The 24,392-nt window shown below is 42.6% G+C and overlaps 6 protein-coding genes across 13 annotated transcripts in view; 3 read left to right on the top strand and 3 right to left on the bottom strand.

The window, feature by feature from the left end:
* Nucleotides 1-753: 753 nt before the first annotated feature.
* Nucleotides 754-2,302, bottom strand: LOC119563098. The gene is made up of 3 exons (XM_037876333.1): nt 2,197-2,302; nt 1,318-1,508; nt 754-1,250 (listed from the first exon to the last, which is right to left on the bottom strand). Exons 2-3 carry the CDS (start codon nt 1,471-1,473, stop codon nt 1,041-1,043), a joined length of 366 nt encoding a protein of 121 aa, XP_037732261.1. The 5' UTR covers nt 1,474-1,508; nt 2,197-2,302; the 3' UTR covers nt 754-1,040.
* Nucleotides 1,317-9,742, bottom strand: LOC119563097 (lutropin-choriogonadotropic hormone receptor). Of its 3 annotated transcripts, XM_037876331.1 has the most exons (18): nt 9,547-9,742; nt 6,862-7,329; nt 5,802-5,956; nt 5,660-5,734; nt 5,506-5,583; nt 4,842-4,916; nt 4,708-4,773; nt 4,576-4,644; nt 4,428-4,502; nt 4,249-4,366; nt 3,823-4,184; nt 3,606-3,758; nt 3,268-3,413; nt 2,966-3,194; nt 2,714-2,909; nt 2,442-2,638; nt 2,197-2,386; nt 1,317-1,508 (listed from the first exon to the last, which is right to left on the bottom strand). In XM_037876331.1, exons 2-17 carry the CDS (start codon nt 7,195-7,197, stop codon nt 2,209-2,211), a joined length of 2,508 nt encoding a protein of 835 aa, XP_037732259.1. In that variant the 5' UTR covers nt 7,198-7,329; nt 9,547-9,742; the 3' UTR covers nt 1,317-1,508; nt 2,197-2,208. The 3 variants fall into 3 exon arrangements, with proteins under 3 accessions (XP_037732259.1, XP_037732258.1, XP_037732260.1); XM_037876330.1 differs by lacking the exon at nt 1,317-1,508 and having other exon boundaries at nt 1,793-2,386; nt 9,530-9,742; XM_037876332.1 differs by lacking the exons at nt 1,317-1,508; nt 5,660-5,734; nt 5,802-5,956; nt 6,862-7,329; nt 9,547-9,742 and having other exon boundaries at nt 1,794-2,386; nt 5,373-5,520.
* A 744-nt stretch (nt 9,743-10,486) lies between these two features.
* Nucleotides 10,487-11,107, top strand: LOC119557314 (gamma-aminobutyric acid receptor-associated protein). The gene has a single exon (XM_037870028.1). It carries the CDS (start codon nt 10,625-10,627, stop codon nt 10,985-10,987), a length of 363 nt encoding a protein of 120 aa, XP_037725956.1. The 5' UTR covers nt 10,487-10,624; the 3' UTR covers nt 10,988-11,107.
* Nucleotides 11,108-12,346: 1,239 nt separating this feature from the next.
* On the bottom strand, nt 12,347-16,031 carry LOC119563120 (chorion peroxidase). The gene is made up of 8 exons (XM_037876365.1): nt 15,752-16,031; nt 14,524-15,314; nt 13,882-14,308; nt 13,493-13,820; nt 13,266-13,440; nt 13,044-13,202; nt 12,639-12,958; nt 12,347-12,578 (listed from the first exon to the last, which is right to left on the bottom strand). Exons 1-8 carry the CDS (start codon nt 15,915-15,917, stop codon nt 12,512-12,514), a joined length of 2,433 nt encoding a protein of 810 aa, XP_037732293.1. The 5' UTR covers nt 15,918-16,031; the 3' UTR covers nt 12,347-12,511.
* A 459-nt stretch (nt 16,032-16,490) lies between these two features.
* LOC119556175 (UDP-glucosyltransferase 2-like) lies at nt 16,491-18,148 on the top strand. Its single transcript, XM_037868100.1, has 2 exons — nt 16,491-16,736; nt 16,836-18,148. Exons 1-2 carry the CDS (start codon nt 16,493-16,495, stop codon nt 18,131-18,133), a joined length of 1,542 nt encoding a protein of 513 aa, XP_037724028.1. The 5' UTR covers nt 16,491-16,492; the 3' UTR covers nt 18,134-18,148.
* Nucleotides 18,149-19,142: 994 nt separating this feature from the next.
* Nucleotides 19,143-24,392, top strand: part of LOC119563323 (trithorax group protein osa) — a 30,821-nt gene continuing 25,571 nt past the window's right edge. For 3 of the 6 annotated variants that reach the window (XM_037876661.1, XM_037876659.1, XM_037876662.1), the window contains exons 1-2: nt 19,150-19,515; nt 20,675-21,810. In XM_037876661.1, the coding sequence (XP_037732589.1) occupies nt 20,842-21,810 (969 nt within the window). In that variant the 5' untranslated portion in view covers nt 19,150-19,515; nt 20,675-20,841. Of the gene's footprint in view, nt 19,516-20,674; nt 21,811-24,392 lie in introns of all 6 variants that reach the window. The other 3 variants (XM_037876664.1, XM_037876665.1, XM_037876660.1) reach the window with 3 other exon arrangements.

The raw sequence follows: 24,392 nt of genomic DNA, 5'->3' as shown, positions 1-24,392 counted from the left end.
ATACAACACGCTTGATTTGGCTTGATTGATCTAGGAATGCGTATAGGAAAACCAGGATGGGTTTGATGGATCGGAGGGTTTCGGCGGAACTCGAAGGGAGTCATCGCCAATTGTTGTCATAGGCGCAAAAGTCGTAAAGTTAAATTGTATCTTCCTTAGGAAATTGCCGCTATAACTGTTTGAACACTACAATTTCGCTGCTTCACTTGCACTATAAACATTTTACATGGAATTGAATTTATTGCTTTCCAATCAAACATTCAGTTGGGGTAAAGTTGGAGGGACTGAGTAGGAGAAGCTTTTACTGATGGTTGAAATATGGATTTAAATGTTAAGACCTATTACTTTGCAACTGAAACAATAGAAGGTTATATATTTTCCCTTTAATAAATAAATCCCATGTTTGACCAATTTGTTCCATCGCAAACTCAAAGTTAGAAATATTATGGGATAACACATTGTCCTTCCTCAGAAGCTTAGACAACTTATGAAAGATTTAGTACACAGAAACAAAAGGTGTCAATATCAACATAATATTTAGATGTAACTTATAATTGGCATTGAATAATGTAAGATAGATGTTAAAAATGGTATTTTTGGATTTCTCTCCTTTCGAAAATACAAACGAAATTATATATAATATCTTATCAATTTTGTTATCAGTTATATGGTCAAAACTTCCAAATCCCAGAGCCAAAATCAAATGATTTGTATCAATCATCAATCAAAGACTTTCAGTGAAAAAGTTTATTTCTTAATTTGGCTTTAGAATTAAAGGCAGTCTTTTGATCGCATAGACGATACAAAAGTTAGTCTAATTTTTGGGATAATACAGGAATATCACTCTACAAAATTACAACAGAAAGTCCATACAAGTTCAGCAGCAAATTGAAGAGCGTTTATCCTCCCAAACAGCCTACGACATTTCTATCCTTTAAATGCGAGTCCTCGGCACAGACCATAATCTATATTTAATAGGTTATTCCGGGTAGCTCCAGCCACTTGAAGATAAAGTACTCTTTAAACAACTGGGGTCGCTGCTACATGCGCTGGATAACACAGCCCTTAAACGAATTTAGCCGGGCATCGATTTCGCCCTCCTCCAGCTCGTTGAAGGCGTAGATGTCCTGGTAACAGGATGGCGAAATGCACTGTCGGATGCAGTTGATCTTGGCCACGCCCACGGGACTGAGATTTATGCACTGGGCGTGCTGGTCACAGGTCACCTCCAGTTCATGGTAGGTTATTTCCTGTTTTTGGTTGGTCATTTAAAAAGGAATTAGTGGAGAAAAAAAATCAATATATTCGTGAACTCACATTCTTGCTGGTCTCCTTATAGGCATACTCCGGGAAGTTAAAAGTGGCTGCCTTAGGAAACAGCTTTCCATTCAGTCCGTGAATCTCCTTGTAGCCATGGGCAAGTTTAAACAAAACTATAGAACAGATTGCCAGGAATATCACAGGGCGCGTCATTTTCCCGTTACTTGTTTGGTCCTTCCTGAAGTCAGCTGTCCTGCCAGGGATGAAAAACAAGTCCTCGAACTTTACGCTTGAATAATACGGAATTTTCAGTGTTTTAAATGAAAATATACCAGAGATAGATGGCGCCACAATGGGCGATGTAGAATCGCTTGTAAAATGTATATAAGATATGGCGCCTTTATTCAAAAAGTCAAGTGAAAATACTGAAAACCGAAAGGACTTATTACTTTAACAATTTGAACATAGCTTTTCACAGCAATTACATTTTACACTTTCTTTATTTATTAACATTTAAATACATCAATTTTATGATTTCAAAAATTTGTTTGTAGTATACTCTGCTCAGACAAAACAGGAAAATACATTTTATACATTTAAAATTGTGTTATCTATACAATTAAAACATTCATAACTTAATTTCTATACACATTCATATCAAGAAAAAAACACTTATTTCACATTTATATATACTTTGACTGGGATAAGCTCTTTCCTATTAGCAATACTTTTATCATTAGGTACAACTGTATGGATAGACTAAGGAACTTAAGTAAGACAAGAAAACATACAACAAACTTATGCGTTTAAAATATCATTAATCATGGGATGCTAACAATACTGGAACAGATAGCGGAACAAAGAGAGAGCGTTTTATAACAAAATATGTATAATATATATCACAACGGGGTGGGAAGAGGTGTGTATTCACAATACCCAAGGTTCGCTTCAAACATAATCCTCGCTCTTCTTCAGCATTTTCTGGGTCTCTGTGCCCATTACCGTCTGCATTTTGCAGGTGAGGGAGCTGTGCCTCTGTATAGATCCGTGGATGGTGAATCTAGTGGTGGCATGTCCCGAGAGGCTGTCCTTGTACTTTAAGGCGCTCTGCCGACACAGACCGAGCCTGAAAGGATAAGGGTTTACGAATGGGAACAAACATTCATGGTTGTGTTACATACTTTGACAACAAGGTAAACAGATCCTGGCGATACTGAGACGTCAATATGGCATATAGGTAGGGATCCGCACAGGAGTTCAATGGATAGAAGAATACTAGCAAAATTTTTGACTTGGTCACATTGATCAGTGGATAACCAGCCAGGGCCGTGAGTCCAAAAAAGGCAATGGGAGACCAGCAGGCAAAGTTTGTAAAGACCTGAAAGAAGTTTCAAATACATAGGTTATCCTACTTGATCTGGGTCTTAAGAATCTTATAACTAGATCTACCCACCAGTAGGGCCATCTTCTTGGCCACGCTGAGTTCCCCCGGACTATTATGGTGCGCCTGCCGCGTCTCGCGACCCAGGGACAGATAGATCTGGGCATAGCACACGGCAATGATGGAGAAGGCCACGCCGTTGCAGACCATGATGGCAATCAGATACACGGTGTCGTATATATCGCGGTTTTCCATCGGAAGGCAGATGCTGCAATGACCAAGGCGTTAGCTCAGGGGTGCCAGATGACCCATTTACTTGCTCACCTCGTCGACGAGTAATTACTAATACCAAACAGGGGCAACGAGGACATAAACATGGAGTAAATCCAGCCGCCCAGCATGATGAGCGCTGCAGGACGCAACTTGATGCGATGGTTCAGGTACATGGCCTGGGTGATGGCAAGCCAGCGCTCGATGGTAATCACGGTCAGCGTGAATACCGACAAATGGCTGGCAAATACGGTGAGAAAGCCGGCTGCTTTACAGCCGAGCCCTGCGAAAATCGAAGAGGAAATTGGAAATCAAAGGTAAATCCATGCATGAAAAGCAAGAAAGGGGTCACGCACCGTACTGCCAATCGTAGGCGTAGTTAAAGTACTCCCCCATGGAATGGGCATCGATGGAGGCCACCAACAGCAGATAGACACCCAAGCACAGGTCGGCGAAAGCGAGATGGCACATGAGAAATCGTGGCACTGGCGTCGATTCGGGTCTGAAATGCAAAAGGGATTATAAGCACTTGGAAAAAACAAGAATATTTCAAAATCAGGCTTTAAAAATATGTAAAAATATCTTTCGATGGTTAAAACATTCTTCTAAAGATGTATAGAAATAATATTTCCAATCAAAATGTTTATTTTACTATTTTTTTTCCAAGTGCTGACTTTTCAATTGAATGACTCACCTAATCGATAGAATTACTGTCAGCACAGCCACATTGCCAACCACGGCCAGAGCAACCACAATCCAAACGGAAATGCGAAGCCATTGGTAGCCCATGACATCCTCACAAGGGTTAAGATCATTGGGCATGGGATAGCACTCTATATTGGGCTTTCTGCAATAAGTGAACTCTTTAGAACAGCCCTCAAGTAGTTATTTACAAGTAAATGGCTTCTCACCTGAATGTGAAATTGCCGCATAGTTCGGCAGACATGTCATCCTCCGGATTAAGGGTAATCTTCTCGTGAAATGTGCCCTTGTTCAGCGTATCATCGGCCATGTAATCGAAGGATGCGAATGTGATGGGTACTAAGTCTGTAGATGATTCATCGGTGCTCTCGAAAGTACCAAAATCTTCTGGCAGGGTATAGGCAATATCCAAAGTGGATCTTTCCTTCCGGGAGACCGATTCACTCTTGCATTGCATTCGCCACTTTTCAATCTCCAGCATTCGCTGGGCATGTCGCTGGGGATCGTGACGAGATGGGAACTGAAAGGCGCAGCAGTGAAAGGAGTGCGTAAGGTAGGCCCGCTGTAGATTCTACGAAACATAAAATACAAGAATTTTACAATACAACTTAAACTTGGAATACCCCTTTACTCACCCGAAAATTGTAGATTGAAGGAATGGTTTTCAGAGTGTGGGTATTCTGAATGTACAATGCTTCGATATTCTGAAGTCCCACTGAAGGCATGGCCACTAACGATGTGCTGGAGAGATCGCTAGAAAGATAATTAATATTAAAAATCATATTCTATGAGTGTTATATTTCCCAAGACTCACAGTTCAGTTATATCTATAATTCCATCGAATGCATTTGGATGCATATGTTCAAGCCTTAGGTTGTCATTCAGCGACCTGAAAATAAATCATGTTAACTCATTAGCCTGTTCTCTAGTTATTGAGATTACTAAATTGACCAAATACTCACAGTTTGGCTATCTTGGAGCCAAAGAAAGCGGAGTCATCGACATAGCTTATGTCATTGTTGGCCAAAATTCTATAAAGATTAGGGTTCCTAAGAGACTACTTTAATTTTGTTTGGTTTATCAATTATACGTACAATTGGGCAGTCTTTACTTTTATGGATTTAGTATCTATTCGAGTAATTTGATTATTATCGAGATCTCTGAGGGAAAAGAGGGAATAAGTATGAAAATTTCAAAAATAATTGGGCTAATTTATTGTTGCACTCACATCATTTGCAAAATATTGTGAGGTGGAAGGTGGCCCAGGTCCGGAACTCTGGTAAGCCCGCTGTTTATGATGCGTCTGTCGGAATAAAATGCAATATTATATTACACTTCCACACGTTCACACACTTTATAACCACTCTCGCTTCTCCTCTAAGCTTTGAACTACAGGATTACTCCAACATTATGTAGTGTTGTTCAAACATGCTGGATGTAAATTTATAACAAGAACAAAAAGTTTCAGTTGCACATTTCACCTAAAATGAATTATTTTTTTTCCTTTTATGTTTTGTTGAAATTGAATTTAATATACGCACAATGCAAATACAGGAAAAAACAAAAATTACAATATTTATCAAAGTACTTTTTGTTTACTGGCAAGCCTGAGGAGTACATTTATTTGCTGCAGTCTAAATTTAGCTTGAGCCACAGCTTCAAATATGAATATGAATCCATACAGCGAACACGCCAATAGTCTACTTCAACACAAATCAGCTGCTGACCCGGAAAAGTGGGCATTAAATCCTATATTTACCGATGACAAAACTCAAACCCCATCTTGTTGCCCAAATGAAATCACACAGCTGTGCGTGCTTATTGACTTGGTACCTTTTTATCTGTCACATATGGTAGACCTATCCGAGATTTGGTAATTGCAAATGGCTTACATAATTTCCACAGTGTCCGAAATGCCAAAGAATACGTCCTTTGAGAGAAAGGTCAGCTTGGGTGCATTAGTGATGTAGCTGTAAGTATATTGATATGGGAACTAACAATAAAGTGCTTTTGTGGCCGAAGCCACCACTTATAATCAGGCCTTACATTGTGCGCAACAGTGTTAAATTAGCGAAAGCCCCATCCTGTATCAGTTCCAGTTGCAGGCAGTCGGTGAAGGCCCTGTCGCGGCAAAGGACAATTAATGAGCACATATGGTGGCAAAGGATATATCCACAATCTAACTCACACATCCAGCAATGTGGGTCCGTAGACCTTCAGACCGGTGTAGCGTAGGCGTGGCAGCCCCGCCGACGCAATAGTTAGTCGCTGGATGGGCAGCTTCAGCGTTTGCGGTACGCGGTTAAGTCCGTCGCCCTCGCAACGGCATTCCACCTCCTCCGCCTGCGAAAAGATTGGGTTTTAATACCATAGGTGGGTGGGCTGCTTCCGGTAGCTGTTAAATGTAACAAGCTAAAATCCACGCACCACCATGCTATTTCTAATAAATGCACGCTGCTGCGGTATCAGAACTATATGGTATATCGTAGTACATAAATAAAACTATTTTAGCGGGCTTAGACGCACGTGGGAGGAGTTCAGGTGGTTGTAAAATGAAACCATGCCGAGGACAACAGAGTTTTTAATAAATGTGCGCAGTTGAGAACTCGAACTTCTGTACTATAAAAATAAAATAACACTTTGGTACCCACATATACATATGTTTATTTATTTTTTTGTGAATTGTAATACAAGTTGGTTTAGTTCAGGTAGTTGTAAAGTTTAACAAGCTAAAATCTGTGCAGGTTATAAACTATATTTGCGCATTTGGGCTTAGATTTCCTGTGAATTACAGGATCTTATAGAAATTTACTAGTCCTAAAAACGCTGCTGCTTTTGGGACAGAAAAACTTCTAAGATATGGTTTTGCAACACCAGTAAAACTTCAATAAACTGATGATGATTCCTTTTTGGTGTAAGATCTAGATTTTCTAGGAACTATAAGCTCCTCTACCTGTATTTATTCTACAAGCTCGGCTGCACTCAGGCCAGGAAAAGTTCTAAGAAATGGAATGGTTCTGTGGTTTGCTTCAGTGTTCTGTGGAAAGCGATATATGTATACTGTTTCAATTACGCGAAATACTCCTGTTCCTAGAAATAATTAAGTTATGCATGCATTATTGAAGTCCATTCTAGTTTCTCTAATAAGTCCTGACAAAACTGACCCTGACTGGAGGCCAATCTGTTGCTGTCCCTCGCCGCTAAGCATATAGAATTAAGTTGAAAGTGTACTTCTATCAGACACTTACTTGATTACTTGCATTCCAACAGCAACACTTCCAGCCGGAGGGCGGCAAAGTCAGGGTCACCGAGGGCGTGTCCGTCGATTGACCCAGCGTCACAGCCGTCGGATTGGGGCTGGGATCGGGGTAGACATCGAATCCGTGGTGGATGTCGTGACAGTTGCTTGCGCTCAGCGCCTCGCCGACGGCACTCGTGGCGTATACGCAATGTGGCCTGCACAGCGATGATAGCAACAGATGATGGAGGAGCAGACGGAATTGGAACTCGAATGTCAGACACTTCAGACCCCGCTTCGGTCGCCAAGGGGACTCCTTTGGGTACTGGCTTGTGTGCTTTTCCATGGCTCTTTGTCGTTTCCGTCAAACGATCCTAAGTACATAATCGTTGGCTCATTTCCTTAGCATATATCCTGGTTATTTCTGCAGTCTCACTTCTAATTAGCTGCAGATGCGGTTGTGCATCTTGTGCATAGCCTAAAAAGGAAAACGAGAGAATCAGTGACTGCGTAATGAAGCCATCAAGCTGCCCGTTCAGTTGGCGAATGATAAAGATAAATAGCATCGATTCCAGATATTTGGCATGTCGCGAATTGGACAGTCACGCTCTGAGGCGCGGACGCGTGTTTGATTGATTTTCAAATCCGTACAAAAGCGAACGAAATCGGCAAAAGATTATTCGCAGCAAATTTCTTGGGCAATCAGTTGGTGGATAAAAGAGAAGCCCTTCGGCAGGAAATCAAATCTCACTTGACAATCGGTAGGACACTGACTCGAAATAAAGCAAATATTGGGGAGTTTGCTAATTAACATATGTTATGGCAGACATAAAGCTCATATTTAACCTACTGCATTATTTTTAGACAGCGTCTATATGTCTGTCAACATATCATATCACGTTTCCAGGCCCTATATACATTTATTTTGAATGCCCCCACGAGCCATGACGCTTTACGGCTCTGTTTGTGCTTAATTTTAGTTCTCGCCAGCTAATTGAAACATTCAGTTTCGCTTAATTAGTAATATAATAAACCCAGATTGGCTGGGAGCGCAGATTTTGGGGTTTTCTATAAATATTCGTAGGCTCTGGGCCCAACTACTTGAATTTTTAACGCTTATCTGGGGACCTCAAAAGAGCGCCGACAGGTGTGCGCCATGTTTCTACCTTTTAATTAACAAATATTTGTTCTCGCATGTGCTCCAGCTAGCTTTATTGCCTCGATCTTTCGGCCGCAGTGCACAATCTGGCTATCTGTGCCCCCTTTGAAGGGAAAAATTTAATGAAATTTAATTAGCACCTTCGTATAGGAATCGCCCTGAACCTTTGCTGGCATTCAAAGGCCATGGACGTGTAAACAGATTTTCCAATGATATCGAAAAAGTCTGACAAAAATCTTCACGAAAATGCACTGCAAATGACGCAATGGGTTTACAAAGCGATTCGAGTATACAAAAATCTCACATTGTGCTCTCCCGAAAGCCAAGAAAATGAGTTAAATCAATTATTTACACAATATTCTGTTTGATTGGCAGCTCTGGCTGATTATTTGCATTCGAATCAAGACCGAATAGTTAGCGGACTTCAATCGAATCAAATCTAGTTTGACGCACAAGTCGAACCAACAAAGTTTTGCAAACCATTTAACTAATTTCTCTAATTGGTTTTTATTTGCTGCTCTTTGATTCTTCGAGTGGTTGCCATTGAATGGAGTAATCAAAGCATCCACGATTAAGTATTAAGTGGGAGGAACTTAAAATGTTCCAGCCCATAGAATACACTTCTAATGTCAAAAGTTGTAGTGTCGTTTTTAACGAATCAATGTTAATTACCGCATTAACAGCATTATAAAACAAGTTAATATGAGTTTTTCGAGCAGCGACAAAATGTTCGTATAAATCAAATTAGAATGTTCTAGTTGAGTGGCCGCAGAAACTTTCTGTTTCGGTGATCTGTCGGCAAATTGCACTTCAGTTTTAATTAAATTTTATTATCAACGTTACGAAAATACGTGCCATGCCTGCTGTTCATCAAAAGTTATAAAGAAATCTTTTTGAATCTTGAAGTCTATTAATATCCACCTATTAGCGGATACATGGTAATGCCGACACTCTGTCGAATGACAAATCACCTCACAAAATCAGTCCATTTCAATCGAATCGAATCCCATCTCAGCTCATCTCATCTCACAAACTTGAGCCAAATAAGCAGCAAGACTGCATTTTTCAGTGCACTCTAGGAACGCACCATTAGGTCGATTACTTTTCAGATTACGGAACACAATTGGGGAATTGCTTCGCACCCGTGAGTTTAATTAGTAATTGCCATGTACGTCTATACAATCGGGGGGTATAGACACATAGATTAGCTGTCCATATTTATAGCTTATCGCCACTAAAATCGAGAATGGATTTTTAGGCGGAGCAGAATTTGATAATTTAATGGGATGGCTTTTGCACAGAAACACTCAACATTCACCGTCGAAGGAGAGATCGTGAAATATATTTTTCAGACCATCACATGGGCCAATAAATACGAAATTATAATGGATTTTCCGAGCGTTGTCAGTAAATTTGGTCAGGCGGTTTGTTGTTTAAAAATGTTTAGCACACGCACAGCCGCGTTAATTTTCCCGATTTTCTTTTCTATAAACAATTCCAGCCACAAAGGAATTTTTACCACATGATGTTGCTCACCGGAACTGATGATTTTTGATTTTTTTCTAGTTTTTTTTCGACCAATTGTTGAATACACCTGTTGCACAGGGACCTTATTCCTTGGCACCAAACCGGAAGCCAATGAGCCACGAACTATGCCAAAATACGGAAGTGGGGGCGACGAGGAGCAGCCGAGGCAGCGAGCGCGACCAACCGAGCAGCTCCAGCAGCTATAGCGAAATGAGAGCTGGAGCTCAAGAGGTGGTCCGAATGACGAGCCGAGCAGCCTGTAACGACGGAACCACACATATTTGTTTTAGCTTTGTATACTGTTGTGTTACTGTTGTTACGGTCGGTTCAGGTGAAAGCTTTCGCCTTTTGGGGGCCCTGCATACACACTTGTTGAGCCGACTTGCGGTCGCTACTAAGGAGGCCTCAAAGGAATTGCTCCTTGGGGCCATAATTACAGTTTGTATCATTGTTTCGTATTATAACCCGCGATTAATCATAATTTTTAATAGATCGATTTAAACAGTTCAACAAAGCCTATCAGAATATAATATATAATTTTTGTACATTTAAGAAAGATATTTCCCCTTATATGTATATATTTTCTTTCGGTCTATAAATATTTATTTCTTAATGGTAATTATGAAAATGAAATGTTAATAAACTTTTAAGCCGCACGATTCTATACATATTTCAATCAATCTTTGGTTTAATAAGATCCCATTTTTTATGAAAGGCATTTCTGAAACATCGCTAATGATTTTGGTAATTCCTTGTTCCAAAGATTCGAATAATTATAAACAAAACGTGTGCGAGTAAGTAAAAAATCATTAAAAACCCAGGGACCAGGGATACGTTTAATTAAATCAAAATGAAACAGGGAAACGCAGTCTACTGAATACTTAAATCGAGTCATGACTCATACTTCAATTTTCGATTTAACTTCAAGACAAGGAGGCCCTTGCTTATCTGCCAAAGCTAGCCGTGTAGTAAAGAGTACAAAACAAACTTATTGGGAACTACAAACGGCAGCTCCAATAGACCTACCAAATCCAAAACGAAAATCCTTGTTTCGCCCGTTTCGATTCGAACACCAGTCTGCCCAGAGATGGACATGCACTTCCAGTACAAGAAGGACCACACCTTCGATAAGCGTCGCAACGAGGGCGACAAGATCCGGCGCAAGTATCCGGACCGTGTGCCCGTGATCGTGGAGAAGGCCCCGAAGACGCGCTATGTCGATCTGGACAAGAAGAAGTACCTGGTGCCGGCTGATCTGACGGTGGGTCAGTTCTATTTCCTCATCCGCAAACGCATCAATCTGCGTCCCGACGACGCCCTCTTCTTCTTCGTGAACAACGTGATACCTCCGACATCGGCCACCATGGGTGCACTGTACCAGGAGCACTTCGACAAGGACTACTTCCTCTACATTTCCTATTCCGATGAGAACGTCTACGGACGTCAGTAGACTCGGGTTTGCCCCGCCTAATCGTTTTTGGTGGTCGGTTGAGTTTCAATTGTCACATTTCGCCATTGGCAAGTTCATCAATAAAGAATGACTGGTCCTAGCCAGCGAACCAGCAGCTAACGTCGCAATCGTCATCATCGTGGTGCCCATGCTGGGTAAAACAATTATCCCAGTTTGTGCTTCCCCTGTGATCGCATTCGTTAATCCCTTGCCGCGGGTCTCTGGAAAAAACAAATATTAATTGAACTGCTCAAAAAAATAAAAAAAACAAAACATCTAGTGAACTCACGGCTACGACTTAATTATAATTCACAAATCGATGGCCCGTCCCATTCAGAGCAGCGACAAATTAAATGGAGGCATCGTTTTTTGTTGTTATGATGTGCTTAAGCTCACTAATTGGTGAAAATATGAGACATAAAACCAGTTTAAAACGGGCAAAAGTGTGCTCTGAAAGCATGCAATAAAAATTCAGACTCGGATGAGCCAGTCTATTCGGTTTTCGGGGGCAGTGCATCAAATCAAAGTTGTTTGACAAAATTATTGACGCCGTGCCCCTGGGTTAGCGAAGAAAACTTTTAAACAAATATAGAAGAGTTGATAGTATCGGTATTATTCCGCTAGACACCCACAACATCCCGCCTTATTTAAATGTAGCCTTTGTTTATTATATTAATCTACATATCGTGTCGCAGCCGCAAAAATTATCCAAGTATACGAGTTTAGAATTTGAAAAATAAATTAAATTAACCAAACAAATTTGAATCTCCCTAATAAATTGGAAAGTTCAATAATAAAATTGGTTATCATCTGGAAATTTGTTAAAAAGCCATGATATAAAAGTGTCAGCGCAGATTACAAACGGCGCATATTTTCCGCAAATGACTTACGTAAGGAATGTAAAAATAGGAGCTCAAATAGCGAATATCTAAGGTTAAACAAGACTTCACAGATACATGTCGACACACACAACTCACTGTGAAATGGAGCGGAATTGATGTAGACATTTAATAATATTCTGTTATACATTTTAATTTAGCTTGATATTTGCATATCATGTTATTTACAAATGCGAACAGCCACTAATTGACTAGATAATCCAAAGCGAATCTACCAGGCCAGAAACAAACATATAAATATTCACATACATATATCATAACAGTAACAGAAGTGCAAAACAAATTAGAGTCAATTGAGTTAAGAAATTAGTGAGATCCCGAATATGAATGACAACTTCTGGGTTATCGGGTATAAATATTTGTAATACCAAAAAGGATAGAGGGCCAAAAGGATGGCAGAGAGCCCAAGATTGAAGAAATACTAAATATATTCTTCGGGGACAAAGAAATTTGCGCTTAATTAGCAATGGAAATCAGCTTAATCGATCGCGGCTTTATTTTGGCTTCTTTGTTAAGCCGCGCAGTTACATAAAATGGGTATACACAATTCGGCGGATCATTCGCATATATAAAATACAGTTTAAAAACTCGATAAATAAATTAAAAATGCATTTAAAAAATTATCTCAAGTGCGCCATGCCGCCAAGTTAACAGCAGGCAGGCTGGGATCATCACAGCCAATCATTTGGTTGCTATAAAGAAATAAGCAAGTCACTAAAGAAATCGGCCAGGTCATTTTGGACTTCACTTACTCAGGATGATCAGCCCGAATGAATGCGGCCAATGGCACCGCTTGCAGAGTGAGACGGTCGGAATTGTCGCAGATCAAGCGGGCCAAAGTCGCCTTACGAATCTGCTGTAGCTGCTGGGGATTGAATGCGCCAGGATTCACCCCATTATCGTACTCATAGTAGTAGCGATCGCCCTGCTTAAAGCGGGCAAATTGATCGGCTATGATCTCGGCAAAGGTCGTGCCCACAACGCCACCCTCGACGGCCTTCTCCAGCAGACCACCCACCCATAGATCAATATCGTCGGGTGTGCGATAAACGCGGGATAGCTTCTGGCCAGTCTGAAAGTTATATAAATTGATTAGATGGGAAGTATACTTATTTTTCATTCGTTTAAGCATAAACTAGTTTCTTAACTTAACCCACCTCACTGGAAAATTGCTCGAAAGCCTGCAGTTTGGGTGCCCCCATTAGCTCCAAGTAATCATTGTAGCTACGAAGTCCTTGGTCGCGTCCTCGCTGAATGTTAATGGCGGCCAGGTCTAGGCCAAATGGATTATCGCCGCGGAACAGGAAACGGCTGAGCTGCTCAAGGTAAATGCCCATTAGAAAACCACATGCTACTAATGAAAAAAGGTTAATCCCTACTCCCTGGCTAATTGAGCTGTCCACCTGCTGCATGGGCTGGCTGTAAAGAGTGCGCAACATGTCGTCATAGAACTCGCGCTTGCGCATCCGCGAAGGATTAAACATCACATCCGGAATATTGACCACCTCATCGATGCGACCATGCTCCTGGCGAATGTGGAACTTGCCATCGACACTGCAGGCAAAGTTTTAAAATCTAAATTTGTTCAATAATCAAATTACCACACCTGGAATGACCCATGCGATAGGCTGCGCCTGAGAATTCGTTGGTTATGGCGGGGTTCACGTTCACATTGTAGTCGTGAGCATAGCCCTGATGCAGTGGCACCAAGCGGAAGCGTTTCATCTGCTGCGGCCCAATGATAATGGGCAAGAACTCGTTGTAGGTGATGTGCTGCAGCTCGGCAATCACAATGCGTCGAGCCTCCTGGAAAAGCCACTCATCGCTGGCTGAGGGATTCAGTTGGCTCAAGGCGTCTGCCACACGATTGTGCTCGCGAGCCAGCAGAATTTGAAGGGTTATCAGCGATATCATTTGATTGGTTCGGCCATCGCCTGAAAACGTAACATAATATAAGCCCAAATGTATATTAGACATTTCTTGATGGTTATATACCCGAGTGGAAACAGGACTTTCCGGCCTCCTCGCTGGGACAGGCATTCTTGTCGTTTGTCAGAGGTAGCAGATCCCGGCCGAAATCATTCATCATTCGCAGACGACCGCCTCGGAAGGCCCTCAGGCCTCGAGATGCCTCATCACTGGATCCGTAAACCGGTGAGGCATCCAAAAAGTGGGTCACCTTGCTCATCTGCTTGCCGTAGCCAAGTTGGCAGTCAGGACTGGGCACCAGGGACAACCTCACAAAGTTCAAGCAGCGCACTCCAAAGGCTGCGAAAAAGTCATCATCTTGTTCGACGTGGATGGGCATGCAGGCGAAATGACTTTCTTGAGGACTCAGGGCGATTTTTCCCTCGGGCGAGCAACACTGCACCAGGTTTCCATCCTCAAGACGCACCGAAGAGGATTGCGAAATGTCGTGGGCCTCAAAATAAAATAAAACAAGAAATAGTATTAACTGGAAAAACATTTTTAGCTAATATGTCAATATATCGATTAAAATGGTCATGAATTATAAATCTATTGAAAGGGCTACCTATCAAATGAGCGATTAAATTTGATAGGTAGCCCTTTCAAAAGAATTATAATTCATGTCCATTTTAAAATCTTTATTAGAGTTCTACCCATCCGGTTACCTACCACGACCTGTCCGAACTGCATCACGAGCAGATTGTAGATGGGATGCGGACGATCAACGTCCGAGAGCAGGGTGCGTGATATCTTGCGGGCGCCCAGGAGGGGAGTGCCGTCGGCGGAATGGGCACGCGGTGTCCAGATCCCGTCCTCATAGGCGGGGGGCAGCAGACGCTCCATGGGCTGACCGGCAGCGCCCCACAGTGACCTCTGTGGCAGGGGATTGTTGCAGGTGCCATCGAGACTGCGATAAACCGAGCGGATATTCCGGCAAACCGGAGGCGGCTGGCAGTGCTGTGCCAACGGAGTCTCCGTGAACTTGACGGGGACATTGTTGGTGATGAAGTCTTCCACGGGCACCTGTTCCTTCTTGCCAAACAGTTGGGTGGTTATCACCTGCTCGATGGCACTGTTCGAGATGGCAAAGTTGTGCAGGTCATCCTTGGCCGTCGAATGGAACACCAGGCCGTGGGCAAAGTCCGGAAAACCGCGACGCACGGGTATTTGGGCAATTCCGTGCATCAAGTGCTCAAAGTTGCGGCGGGCCTCTTCCAAAACCGATAGCGACAGGATGCTGGGAATACCGGATCGCCGCTCCTTGGAGGAGATCTCCTCCTGCCTTGGGGCAGTGTGATTCTGTCCCGTCTGGCAGCAGAAGCCGAATTTCCCAGCCGGCAGATCGCAAATCTGCGGCTTATCACGGCTTTCCATGCGTACGTGGGCGGGACACTGGATTTGGGGCACGCATTTTACACCGTCACTGCAGGGCAGACATTTTTTCAGCAGACCGCTGGTGACTACACAGAAAGAAATCGAGAATTAATTGAAGAAATTTTTAAATATGTTATAAGATTTACGGTATATTTGGTTTTCAAACAGTATTAATATTTGCTCGGTTTAGAAGTAATTTTCTTATTTCTTAATTATAAACTAAAAATCTACCTATTTGCATAAATAGCGGATTCTAAATAAAATAAGGAATTCGTTAAACAGAACAAAGGAATATAAGATTTTGCTCATAAATGTTGTAGTGTTAAAACACTAATTTTTGACTAAGTTTTTTTTTCAGTGTATATCAAGACGACATTGGTCCAATAACCGTTACATAAGAGAACAGAGAGAAAAGAGCGAGACAGATAGTTATCGACAGAAGTACCGTTTATCCTGAACGCCATTTTGAAAGTTGGAAGATCAATTTATATTAATTCGTTTAACTTGCTTAATCCATACTAACCTGTTTCGTCTTTTTTAGTAGTTTTCGTGGAACTTGCCACTGGCGCTGGAGTCTGCAGATTGGGAACTTCATCAAAACGGTTTTGGCGCACGGTAAATGCCGCCGCCTGTGATTCGCCAAATAGCGTCACAACTAAAAGCACCGAAACTAACAAAATGCGACTCATTTTGCGCTTAAATACAAACAGAGACAGAACAAGCAATATTTCATTTAAATTAGCTTTAGATATATTTTTAAAGAAACTCAACCTAAGCGCGTTGAATTAAACTTGAAATGCCGCCATTTTTATTCGATGTTGGGAATACTCGATAACAGTGCAGAGCGATTTTCAGAGTGCTGTTGTGCTATTAACACTGTGCTGTTAAGCGCAACTACTGTTAATGCCTTTTTGCGCAAGCAGTGCGCTGGACAAAATATATATATAAATATTTATAGTATTTTATAAATCAAATTGCGATATATTTGTAAGAAAATTAAAAACACTTACAATGTACATTTTATGAAACAATTTGATAAGAAAAAGAAAACCAATTTTTAAAAATTCTGTAAATTAATTTTTGTGTATGAATACGGCGTTAAAAGCTATCTTCGTTTTGTCTGTTAGAAAAAAAAAACCATATTCTTTTTTTTTTGCAAAAGCAAAAGCTTGTTTGCTATCAAAAAAAAGTTAAATAATAATCAGCAATTTTGGCCAAGCAAACGAATTAGTTGTTCGCAGTACTTTGCAGTGAGCAGGTTAATATGCGATTATTTTGTTTAATTTTTGTGTTTTGCACAATGGGCTTCAAGCCTTTTTTAACGGATAGTGCAAAAATCCTGGCCACTTTTCCATTTCCTGGCCGCTCTCAATACATTTTTCTGGAGACCTATTTGAAAGCCCTGGCTGCCAAAGGTCACCAAGTGACCGTGATTAATACTTTCAAGAATGGGGAATCTCCGAATATGCGATTTATAGAGGCTCATAAGGCGCACGATCACCATCAAGGTTCTGTTTCTCAAATAATTTGTTGTAAAGGCATTTGAATTGATATATATTTTAGTTTTTAGATTTTTTTAAATATTTTCATTTTATTTTAACCAACAGAAATGATGGAACTGCTAAACGAAACCTTTCATTGGCAAGTACTGAACGCATGGGATAAGATTGTGATTAAATTCACAGAGTTAATAATGGAAGACGAAGATGTGCAAAGGCTGCTGAGATCTGGAGAAACTTTCGATCTGGTTTTGGCTGAAATGGAGCAAATGGAACCCCTGTACGGTCTTGCCCAGCACTTCAATGCCACTTTGGCTGGGTTCCTCAGTTTTGGAACGGATCACCGCGTGGATGAGGCCTTTGGAAATATTTCACCCATCTCATATAGCCCGTTGGTGACCTCTTCCCGCACTGATCGAATGACCTTCATGGAGCGCTTGGTTAATCACTACGAATACCTGGTGGAGAAAATACATCGCCATTTGGTTCACCTGCCTGCTATGCAGAAAATGTATGACAAATACTTTCCGAATGCCAGGCAAACGATGACAGAGGTTTTGAACAGTTTCGCAATGGTTTTGATAGGTCAGCACTTTTCCCTGAGTCATGCGAGACCCTATTTGCCCAACATGATAGAGGTCGGTGGTCTGCACATTAGCCACCAACCAAAATCCCTGCCAGAGGACATCAAGGAGTTCATTGAGAGTTCTCCCGATGGTGTGATGTACTTCTCCATGGGATCCAATGTGAAGTTTGCCGATCTAGGGAATGAAACACGTGAAACGCTGCAGAAAACCTTCGCGAAATTGCATCAGCGAATTCTTTGGAAATTCGACGAAGACGAAATGCCTGGCAAGCCAGACAATGTGATGGTCAGGAAATGGTTCCCCCAGGCAGATGTCCTATCACATCCTAATGTCAAGATCTTTATCACCCATGGTGGGCAGCTGAGCACCATTGAAAGTGTGTATTTTGGCAAACCCATCTTGGGATTGCCGTGCTATTTTGATCAATACATGAATGTGCTTCGAGCCCAGAGAATGGGCTTCGGTTTGGCACTGGATGTGAATAATCTAAAGCAAGAAGATCTAGAACACGCCATTCAAACTCTGCTAAGCACTCCAAGTTTTGCCAAGACCGCGGCGGAAGTTTCTGCGAGATTTCATGATCAACCGCAGGCGCCTCTCGATAGGGCTATCTGGTGGACGGAATATATAATCAGGCACAAGGGTGCCTCTCATCTGCGATCAGCCTCTAGAGATATGAACTTTATTCAACTCCACAGCCTGGACACTTTGGCTGCACTTTTTGCAATACCTCTGTTGGTTGTGGTGATTTTCCTTAAAATATGTCGAAAAGTAATGGGGAAACATTGTACGCATACGAAAAAGCTGAAAGCAACATAAAATAAAACTATAAAACTACAGCAAAAATAATTTGTTGTATAATTTGTTCTACCAAAAATTTGCTAAAACTAAGAAAATTTGAATTTGTTGTTTAGTTTAAAATTCAAATATTTAAAATCAAACTTTTTAAAAAACCGTTAGAGGTAAGCAGTGTCTAGAGACTATGGAAAAGCAGTTGATTTTTAATAACAGCTTGCTTGAACGAACAAAGAATGCTGTTAAACGTACAAAATAACAGCGTGCTGTTAGCGCAATATCTAAGTATCGATAGGGCCATCGATGTTTTCCGATAATTTTGGGGGACCATCGATTTCATAACGATAGGAATATTCTTCTAATGTTAATATTAATTTCTGGTTTGTCGCTTTGATTTGGTACAAACACTACAATCCATTACTATTCCATAAGCAATTTTAAAATATTAAGTAGTTTTAATTATTATTATTTTTATTATCAGCACCGAATGGTGACGCGACGCGTTTTTTAATCCGCCTATTGCAGTGAGTTTTATTCAGCGGCCATAATTAACTAGCGAACACTTCCCATTTCAATCCAGGGCCGCAAAAGTAAGTTAATATAAGTTGGATTTATAAAAATATTTAAATTTAGCGGATTCCTCGAATGTCAGAAATGACATCGAATGTCAAATATCGAATATTACAAATAATCCGGCCGATAAGGGTATATTTTACGAACAATCGCCTATCGTTTGACATCGATACCTAGCATCGATAAAAGTACCGCAATAATGATGGCGTCCCAGGGTTGACAGGAAACGTTATCGATTTCGGCTCATTTTCGCGTTGCTGCTTGCCAAGTATCGATACTCGCAAATTGAAAAACTAAAAAGCCGAACAGAATGTAGTACATCGGCTGAGAGAAAATTGAAAAAATGTAATCAAATACAGTTTAGCAATCTCAAAGGGTATACCAAGCAACAAGCAGAATGTATGTATGCCGCGCTATCGAAACCAAACCCCGATAGGGTATCGCAAACGGGGATATTGTATCGATACTATCGCGTTTGTACAGGCTCGCTTCGTCGTCATGCTGCGAATTTGTTCGAAAATTAAGTGAAATACAGCGCATTAAAAGTGAAAAGTATGTGCAGCCTGTGCAGGGCCCAACTGGCGATCAGCCGCGTGTGATTGTGGCCGCCGCAGCAGCGTTTTGACAGCGCCCCAAGCAAACGAAAAAGATAGAAAAAAAAGAACGCCAGACAGACAAGACTTGCCTTGCACTACTACTACTCGAATCGTTTCATTTCGTTCCGTTCGTATAACCGAGTTTGCTGCCCTGTCCCTGTCTTCTCACGCGAGTTCGTTTTTAGTATATATAGCCAGTCTGTGGACGGTCGTCAATGCGTGAATATTCTTCTATGTGTAAGTGGTGTGCGTGTATGTAGATTTCTGGTTAAGAAAAGCAAAGCCCCAAGCCCCAAAAAACCAAAACCAAAGCCATGGCCCCAAATATATATTGAGTCGTCTTGGCCAACAACAATCTGCCGCCGGACTTTCGCCCGAGGGCGAGTGAAAAATTCAGTTTCTCTCTCTCCTCTCGACGATGCACTTTGGAGGCTGTGTGTGTGTGTGCGAGTGCGTGTGTGAGTGTGTGTGTATACATATGCAAATGATTGGATGTCGAATCCTTGCATCATCATCATCATCAACACTTGGCGAAAAACCGCAAAAATCGTATCGAATCGAGAAACGAGGAACGTAAAGAAACAAAAAACGAAAACGGGCAGCGGCAAAAGTGAACGCGCAACGCAACAAACGCGGCCAAGCACAGGCGCGGCAATTATTTATAAATCCCAAAAGTTAGCTAGACCCAGCCTCCACTCCCCAACTTCTCCCTGCTTTTCCCCCCTCCCCTTGAAAAACAAAGAAAAGTTAAACAATTGCCGCATCTGAGAAATACATATGTGAATTGTGAGTTTAGTTGAGAGCGGTGCCCCTTGGCCATTCCATTCCAGTGCTGTGTAAACGCGAAAAATCGGCATAGAAAATAATTACGAAAAAATCATTACTGTGCTGCCCGTTTCATTCGTTTCACACAGAGAAACTAATAAAGCGAGAGAGCGAGCGAGAGCGGCGTATGCATGTTGCCTGGCTGGCTAGCAAGTGCAAGTGAGACGGAAAGGGATACGGCGTGTGCGTGTATAGCCGCCAAATGTGAAAAGAGAGAGAGAGCGAGAGCGAAAGAGCATGCCAGCGAGAGCGAGTTAGTGGCTGCGCTCAAACTGCGAGAGCGGCAGCGGCAGGGTTGTCAACGCACTGCGATTTGCTTTGCCCACCGTACGCGGCAGAAAATAAATTGTTGTTGTGTGGTATTGGTGCGAGCATGTGTGCGAGTGTGTGTGTGTGTGTGTTGGTAGCGGACTTTTCAATACACAACAGCCCATGAACGAGTACAAATTATTTATGTTTAACCCGCTCGATTTGGGCCCAGTGAAATGTAGGAAGCGTAGAAACCCTCCCCTCCCCCAATAGGTTAGATCCCCTTGCCAAATGCTAATCCCCCGTTTTTGATAACTTGCAGCTAACATAACCTCAAACTCGCCGCTGCAGTCGTCGTCGTCATCATCAGCGTCAGCGTTGTTGTTGTTGGTGGTTACCGGTGCTCCATCAGTAGCCGCCACAAATCTGGGAAAATCCGATCGCCGGGAGCATAGTAGCCAGCAGCAGCAGCGCAGCCGATGAGCAGCCATGAATGAGAAAATAAAGTCGCCGCAAACGCAGCAGCAGCAAGGTGGCGCTCCTGCCCCCGCTGCCACGCCCCCATCGGCTGGAGCGGCTCCTGGTGGTGGTGCCACACCGCCCACCTCGGGTCCGCCCACGCCCAACAACAATAGCAACAATGGCAGTGATCCCAGCATCCAACAGCAGCAGCAGCAGCAGCAACAACAGCAAAATGTTGCCCCACATCCATACGGCGCACCACCGCCCCCAGGATCCGCGCCTGGAGGACCACCAGGACCGGATCCCGCTGCAGTCATGCACTATCACCATCTGCACCAGCAACAGCAGCATCCGCCACCGCCCCACATGCAGCAGCAGCAGCAGCAGCAACAACAACAGCAGCAGCAGCAGCACCACGGCGGACCTGCCCCGCCGCCGCCCGGAGGAGCACCTGAGCATGCGCCCGGCGTCAAGGAGGAGTACGCCCACCTGCCGCCGCCACATCCTCATCCGGCCTACGGTCGCTACCACGCCGATCCCAACATGGATCCCTATCGCTATGGCCAACCGCTGCCCGGTGGAAAGCCTCCACAGCAACAGCAGCAGCAGCAGCCACATCCTCAGCAGCAACCGCCTCAGCAGCCGGGACCCGGTGGCTCACCCAATCGTCCGCCGCAGCAGCGTTACATACCCGGACAGCCGCCGCAGGGTCCCACGCCCACGCTGAACTCGCTGCTGCAGTCCTCGAATCCGCCGCCACCGCCGCAGCACCGCTATGCCAACACCTACGATCCCCAACAGGCGGCCGCTTCGGCGGCAGCGGCGGCGGCGGCTGCCCAGCAGCAAGGGGGCGGACCACCGCCCCCGGGACACGGACCGCCGCCCCCGCAGCACCAGCCATCGCCGTACGGGGCGCAGCAGGGCGGCTGGGCACCGCCTCCACGGCCCTACAGTCCGCAGCTGGGACCGTCGCAGCAGTACAGGACACCACCACCGGTAAGTGATAGTGGGTTACCAGGGGTTCCAAGTGGGGAGCTACACTAATAGGGTGTATAGTATCAAAAAATCTCCTCTTAATATAAAGGTTTTCAAGGGGTTTTATCTAGGAAGCTTGTTTACTAGATGAAATATGGTATATGGTTTCTTAATAGGATCGTGAAGTAGGCTCTGAAGATGGGTTGCCAGGGTTCCAAGTGGGGAGCTACACTAATAGGGTGTATAGTATCAAAAGTCTCCTCTTAATATAAAGGTTTTCTAGGGGTTTCACCTAGGAAGCTTGTCTACTAGATGAAATATGGTATATGGTTTCTTAATAGGATCGTGAAGTTCCAGGGTTCCAAGTCGGGAGCTACTTTACTAGGCGTTATGGTATATAGTATCAAGGATAATCCTTTTGATAAGTGTTTTAAGTGGAATGCAGTTTTCTAGACGAATTGTGGCATTTGGTTTCTTGATAGGATTCGGGAAGTAGACTCTAAATAAAATGGGCTTACATATGAGGAGTTTCTCCTCCACAAATAAGAGTTGTTTATCTAGAGGATGAAGAGGTTTCCTTTCGGTAATATTAAAAACTTTGCATAATTTTGTATCGTTTACCAAAAATATAAGAAGTTAGTACAACCAACGCGTTGCTTATCATATCTTAGAAAAATATGAGGTGTCGTTTTCCAATTCTTATATTCAAAGATTTGAAATCGAGTTTAACCTGGAGAACATTTTTTCTATTTTCTATAGATAGCCTGTTAATTGGTTCTCTATAAAAAGGTTTAGGTATCACATAGTTTAGGCTTGAGAAATAAGTTGGTTTTAGATATTCAAAGTTTTTGACAGAACTGAGTTTAAATACGGTTTCACTTCAACAGCCGCATCAGTCTTTAAAGCAAAATGGTGCAGTCGTTCAGTTTCACTGGAACTTTGGTCTTAAAGAAAGTACCCAGTTGTCCGAATTATTTGAAAACTTTTGGGATAGGACCTTCAAGTTGTTAAACTTATGATGTATTAGACATATTCCATCAAGAAAAGGATGGTATGTTGTTAAACTTTATCAATAACCAGCGGTGGTACCACTTTGGTGCCTGGGGCAACCTTCTTCTTTGGCCATAAATTAGGAACTGAGTACCGTGAATCTTATCGCCAGTGATTTCCTTATATCTTCTTTTTTTTTTTAAGAGCTGTCTTGACATTGACACTGATTTTGATTCCATCTCGACCCCACACACACACATTCACACACACTGGAGCATTTCCATGTGCAGGCCTCCTCGGCATGTGTTTCTTGTTGTTGTCGCTGGTGGCTTTGTGCTAGCTATCTCCCGGCCCCTTCTCCTCCCACCCACTGCCCACTCATTCCACGGAGAGGGGCTCGTCACGTTTTGTGCACATGTATTTGCGGCAGAGTGTGGATGTGAGTGTGTGGGAGGGAGGCTGCAATATTTACTGTTACTTTTTAGGGTTTCGCCTTGGTCGCACTTCATTCAGTTCACTGAAGATTTGCCAAGACCCACTCGAAGGAAGAAGAAATGAAAAAAGGGCAGAAGCAGCAGACACACTGACACACATAACGTAAAAACATTGTACAGAGATTCCGCGCCTTTTTCGCCTGCCCCTCCCCCTTGGTTCACTTCTCCTCCTCCTGCATATCCCCCCACCCCTTGACATTTCGCTGTTTAAGTGCCGGGTGTTGTTGTTGCTGCTGCTGTTGGGTGAAGCCGGGTGAGTGAGGGAGAGGGAGAGGGACAGTAAGAACCGGCACTTGCCGCCGCAAAACAATAACAACAAAAGGCCGCACCGCAACGGTAAAATGAAGAAGAAGCAGTGGAATAACAAGAAAGAGTTTCGTACACAAAAATGTTGAGGCATTCCATTCATTCACATTTTTTCTAAAAAAAGGTTTTGGGGGTTTCTTTTCTCTTCTTGTCAACCCTCCTTATCGACGGCTGTTGGCCTCGTATCTGATTGGAATAACTTTAAAAGTTTAAAGCTGCATTGATTAGTTCCAAAAGTAATATATCTATAAGAAGTAAGAAATTGTATGGTTTCGGATACATGCTATGCAATACCTATTTTGACTTGGTTATTTGTTCTTGACTTTACAAATTGCGTAGTAAACAATATAGGGGATCCTAAGTGCTGAGGAACAAGATGGGTTAAATCGTAGGAAGCTCAAAATGTAGTGCATAAGTGCATACATCTAGGAACGAGGAACATTAATGTATTACCAAACTGGATATATGGAATTTTCTAACAAAATAGTATCTTGTATAGTATATTGTAGTATTTTGTATGTATTATAATATTATTACCATAGGTGATTGTTCAGACAATCTAGGTATTGATACGTCTTGACCATCAAGTTACTCCTTCTAAATTCAGGGTGAAAGAACCCAATAATATACCAAAAAGCTTTGGTTTTCATTATAATCCCTGGTATTGTTTCTTTGCTATCAGTTGTGTCCAACCGATAATGCGCTTGAGGTGGGCTTTTTTGTTTAATGTTTGGTTTGTTGTTCCCATGGAGCACGTGATGCGATTTCACGTTTTGATTTATACGGAAACCGGTTAATTGTTTTATTGCTGGG

The sequence above is a fragment of the Drosophila subpulchrella genome, chromosome 3R, assembly GCF_014743375.2.
Source record: "Drosophila subpulchrella strain 33 F10 #4 breed RU33 chromosome 3R, RU_Dsub_v1.1 Primary Assembly, whole genome shotgun sequence".
Classification (NCBI taxonomy): domain Eukaryota; kingdom Metazoa; phylum Arthropoda; class Insecta; order Diptera; family Drosophilidae; genus Drosophila; species Drosophila subpulchrella.
The sequence above is the reverse complement of the archived record's forward strand: the minus strand, read 5'-3'. Positions and strand labels throughout refer to the sequence as shown.

Excerpts from the sequence above, each read along its gene's own strand:
- LOC119563098 (XM_037876333.1), bottom strand. The coding sequence starts at position 1,473 with ATGACGCGCCCTGTGATATTCCTGGCAATCTGTTCTATAGTTTTGTTT. Across the intron at positions 1,251-1,317 it reads ATAAGGAGACCAGCAAGAAT|GAAATAACCTACCATGAACT; the intron begins GTGAGTTCACGA and ends AACCAAAAACAG.
- LOC119563097 (XM_037876331.1), bottom strand. The coding sequence starts at position 7,197 with ATGGAAAAGCACACAAGCCAGTACCCAAAGGAGTCCCCTTGGCGACCG. Across the intron at positions 5,735-5,801 it reads GGACCCACATTGCTGGATGT|GGCCTTCACCGACTGCCTGC; the intron begins GTGAGTTAGATT and ends TTGCCGCGACAG. Across the intron at positions 4,503-4,575 it reads GGCTCCAAGATAGCCAAACT|GTCGCTGAATGACAACCTAA; the intron begins GTGAGTATTTGG and ends ATTTATTTTCAG.
- LOC119557314 (XM_037870028.1), top strand. The coding sequence starts at position 10,625 with ATGGACATGCACTTCCAGTACAAGAAGGACCACACCTTCGATAAGCGT.
- LOC119563120 (XM_037876365.1), bottom strand. The coding sequence starts at position 15,917 with ATGAGTCGCATTTTGTTAGTTTCGGTGCTTTTAGTTGTGACGCTATTT. Across the intron at positions 13,821-13,881 it reads AAAGTCCTGTTTCCACTCGG|GCGATGGCCGAACCAATCAA; the intron begins GTATATAACCAT and ends TTACGTTTTCAG. Across the intron at positions 13,203-13,265 it reads ACAGCTCAATTAGCCAGGGA|CTCAGCCGTTTCCTGTTCCG; the intron begins GTAGGGATTAAC and ends TACCTTGAGCAG.
- LOC119556175 (XM_037868100.1), top strand. The coding sequence starts at position 16,493 with ATGCGATTATTTTGTTTAATTTTTGTGTTTTGCACAATGGGCTTCAAG. Across the intron at positions 16,737-16,835 it reads GGCGCACGATCACCATCAAG|AAATGATGGAACTGCTAAAC; the intron begins GTTCTGTTTCTC and ends TTTAACCAACAG.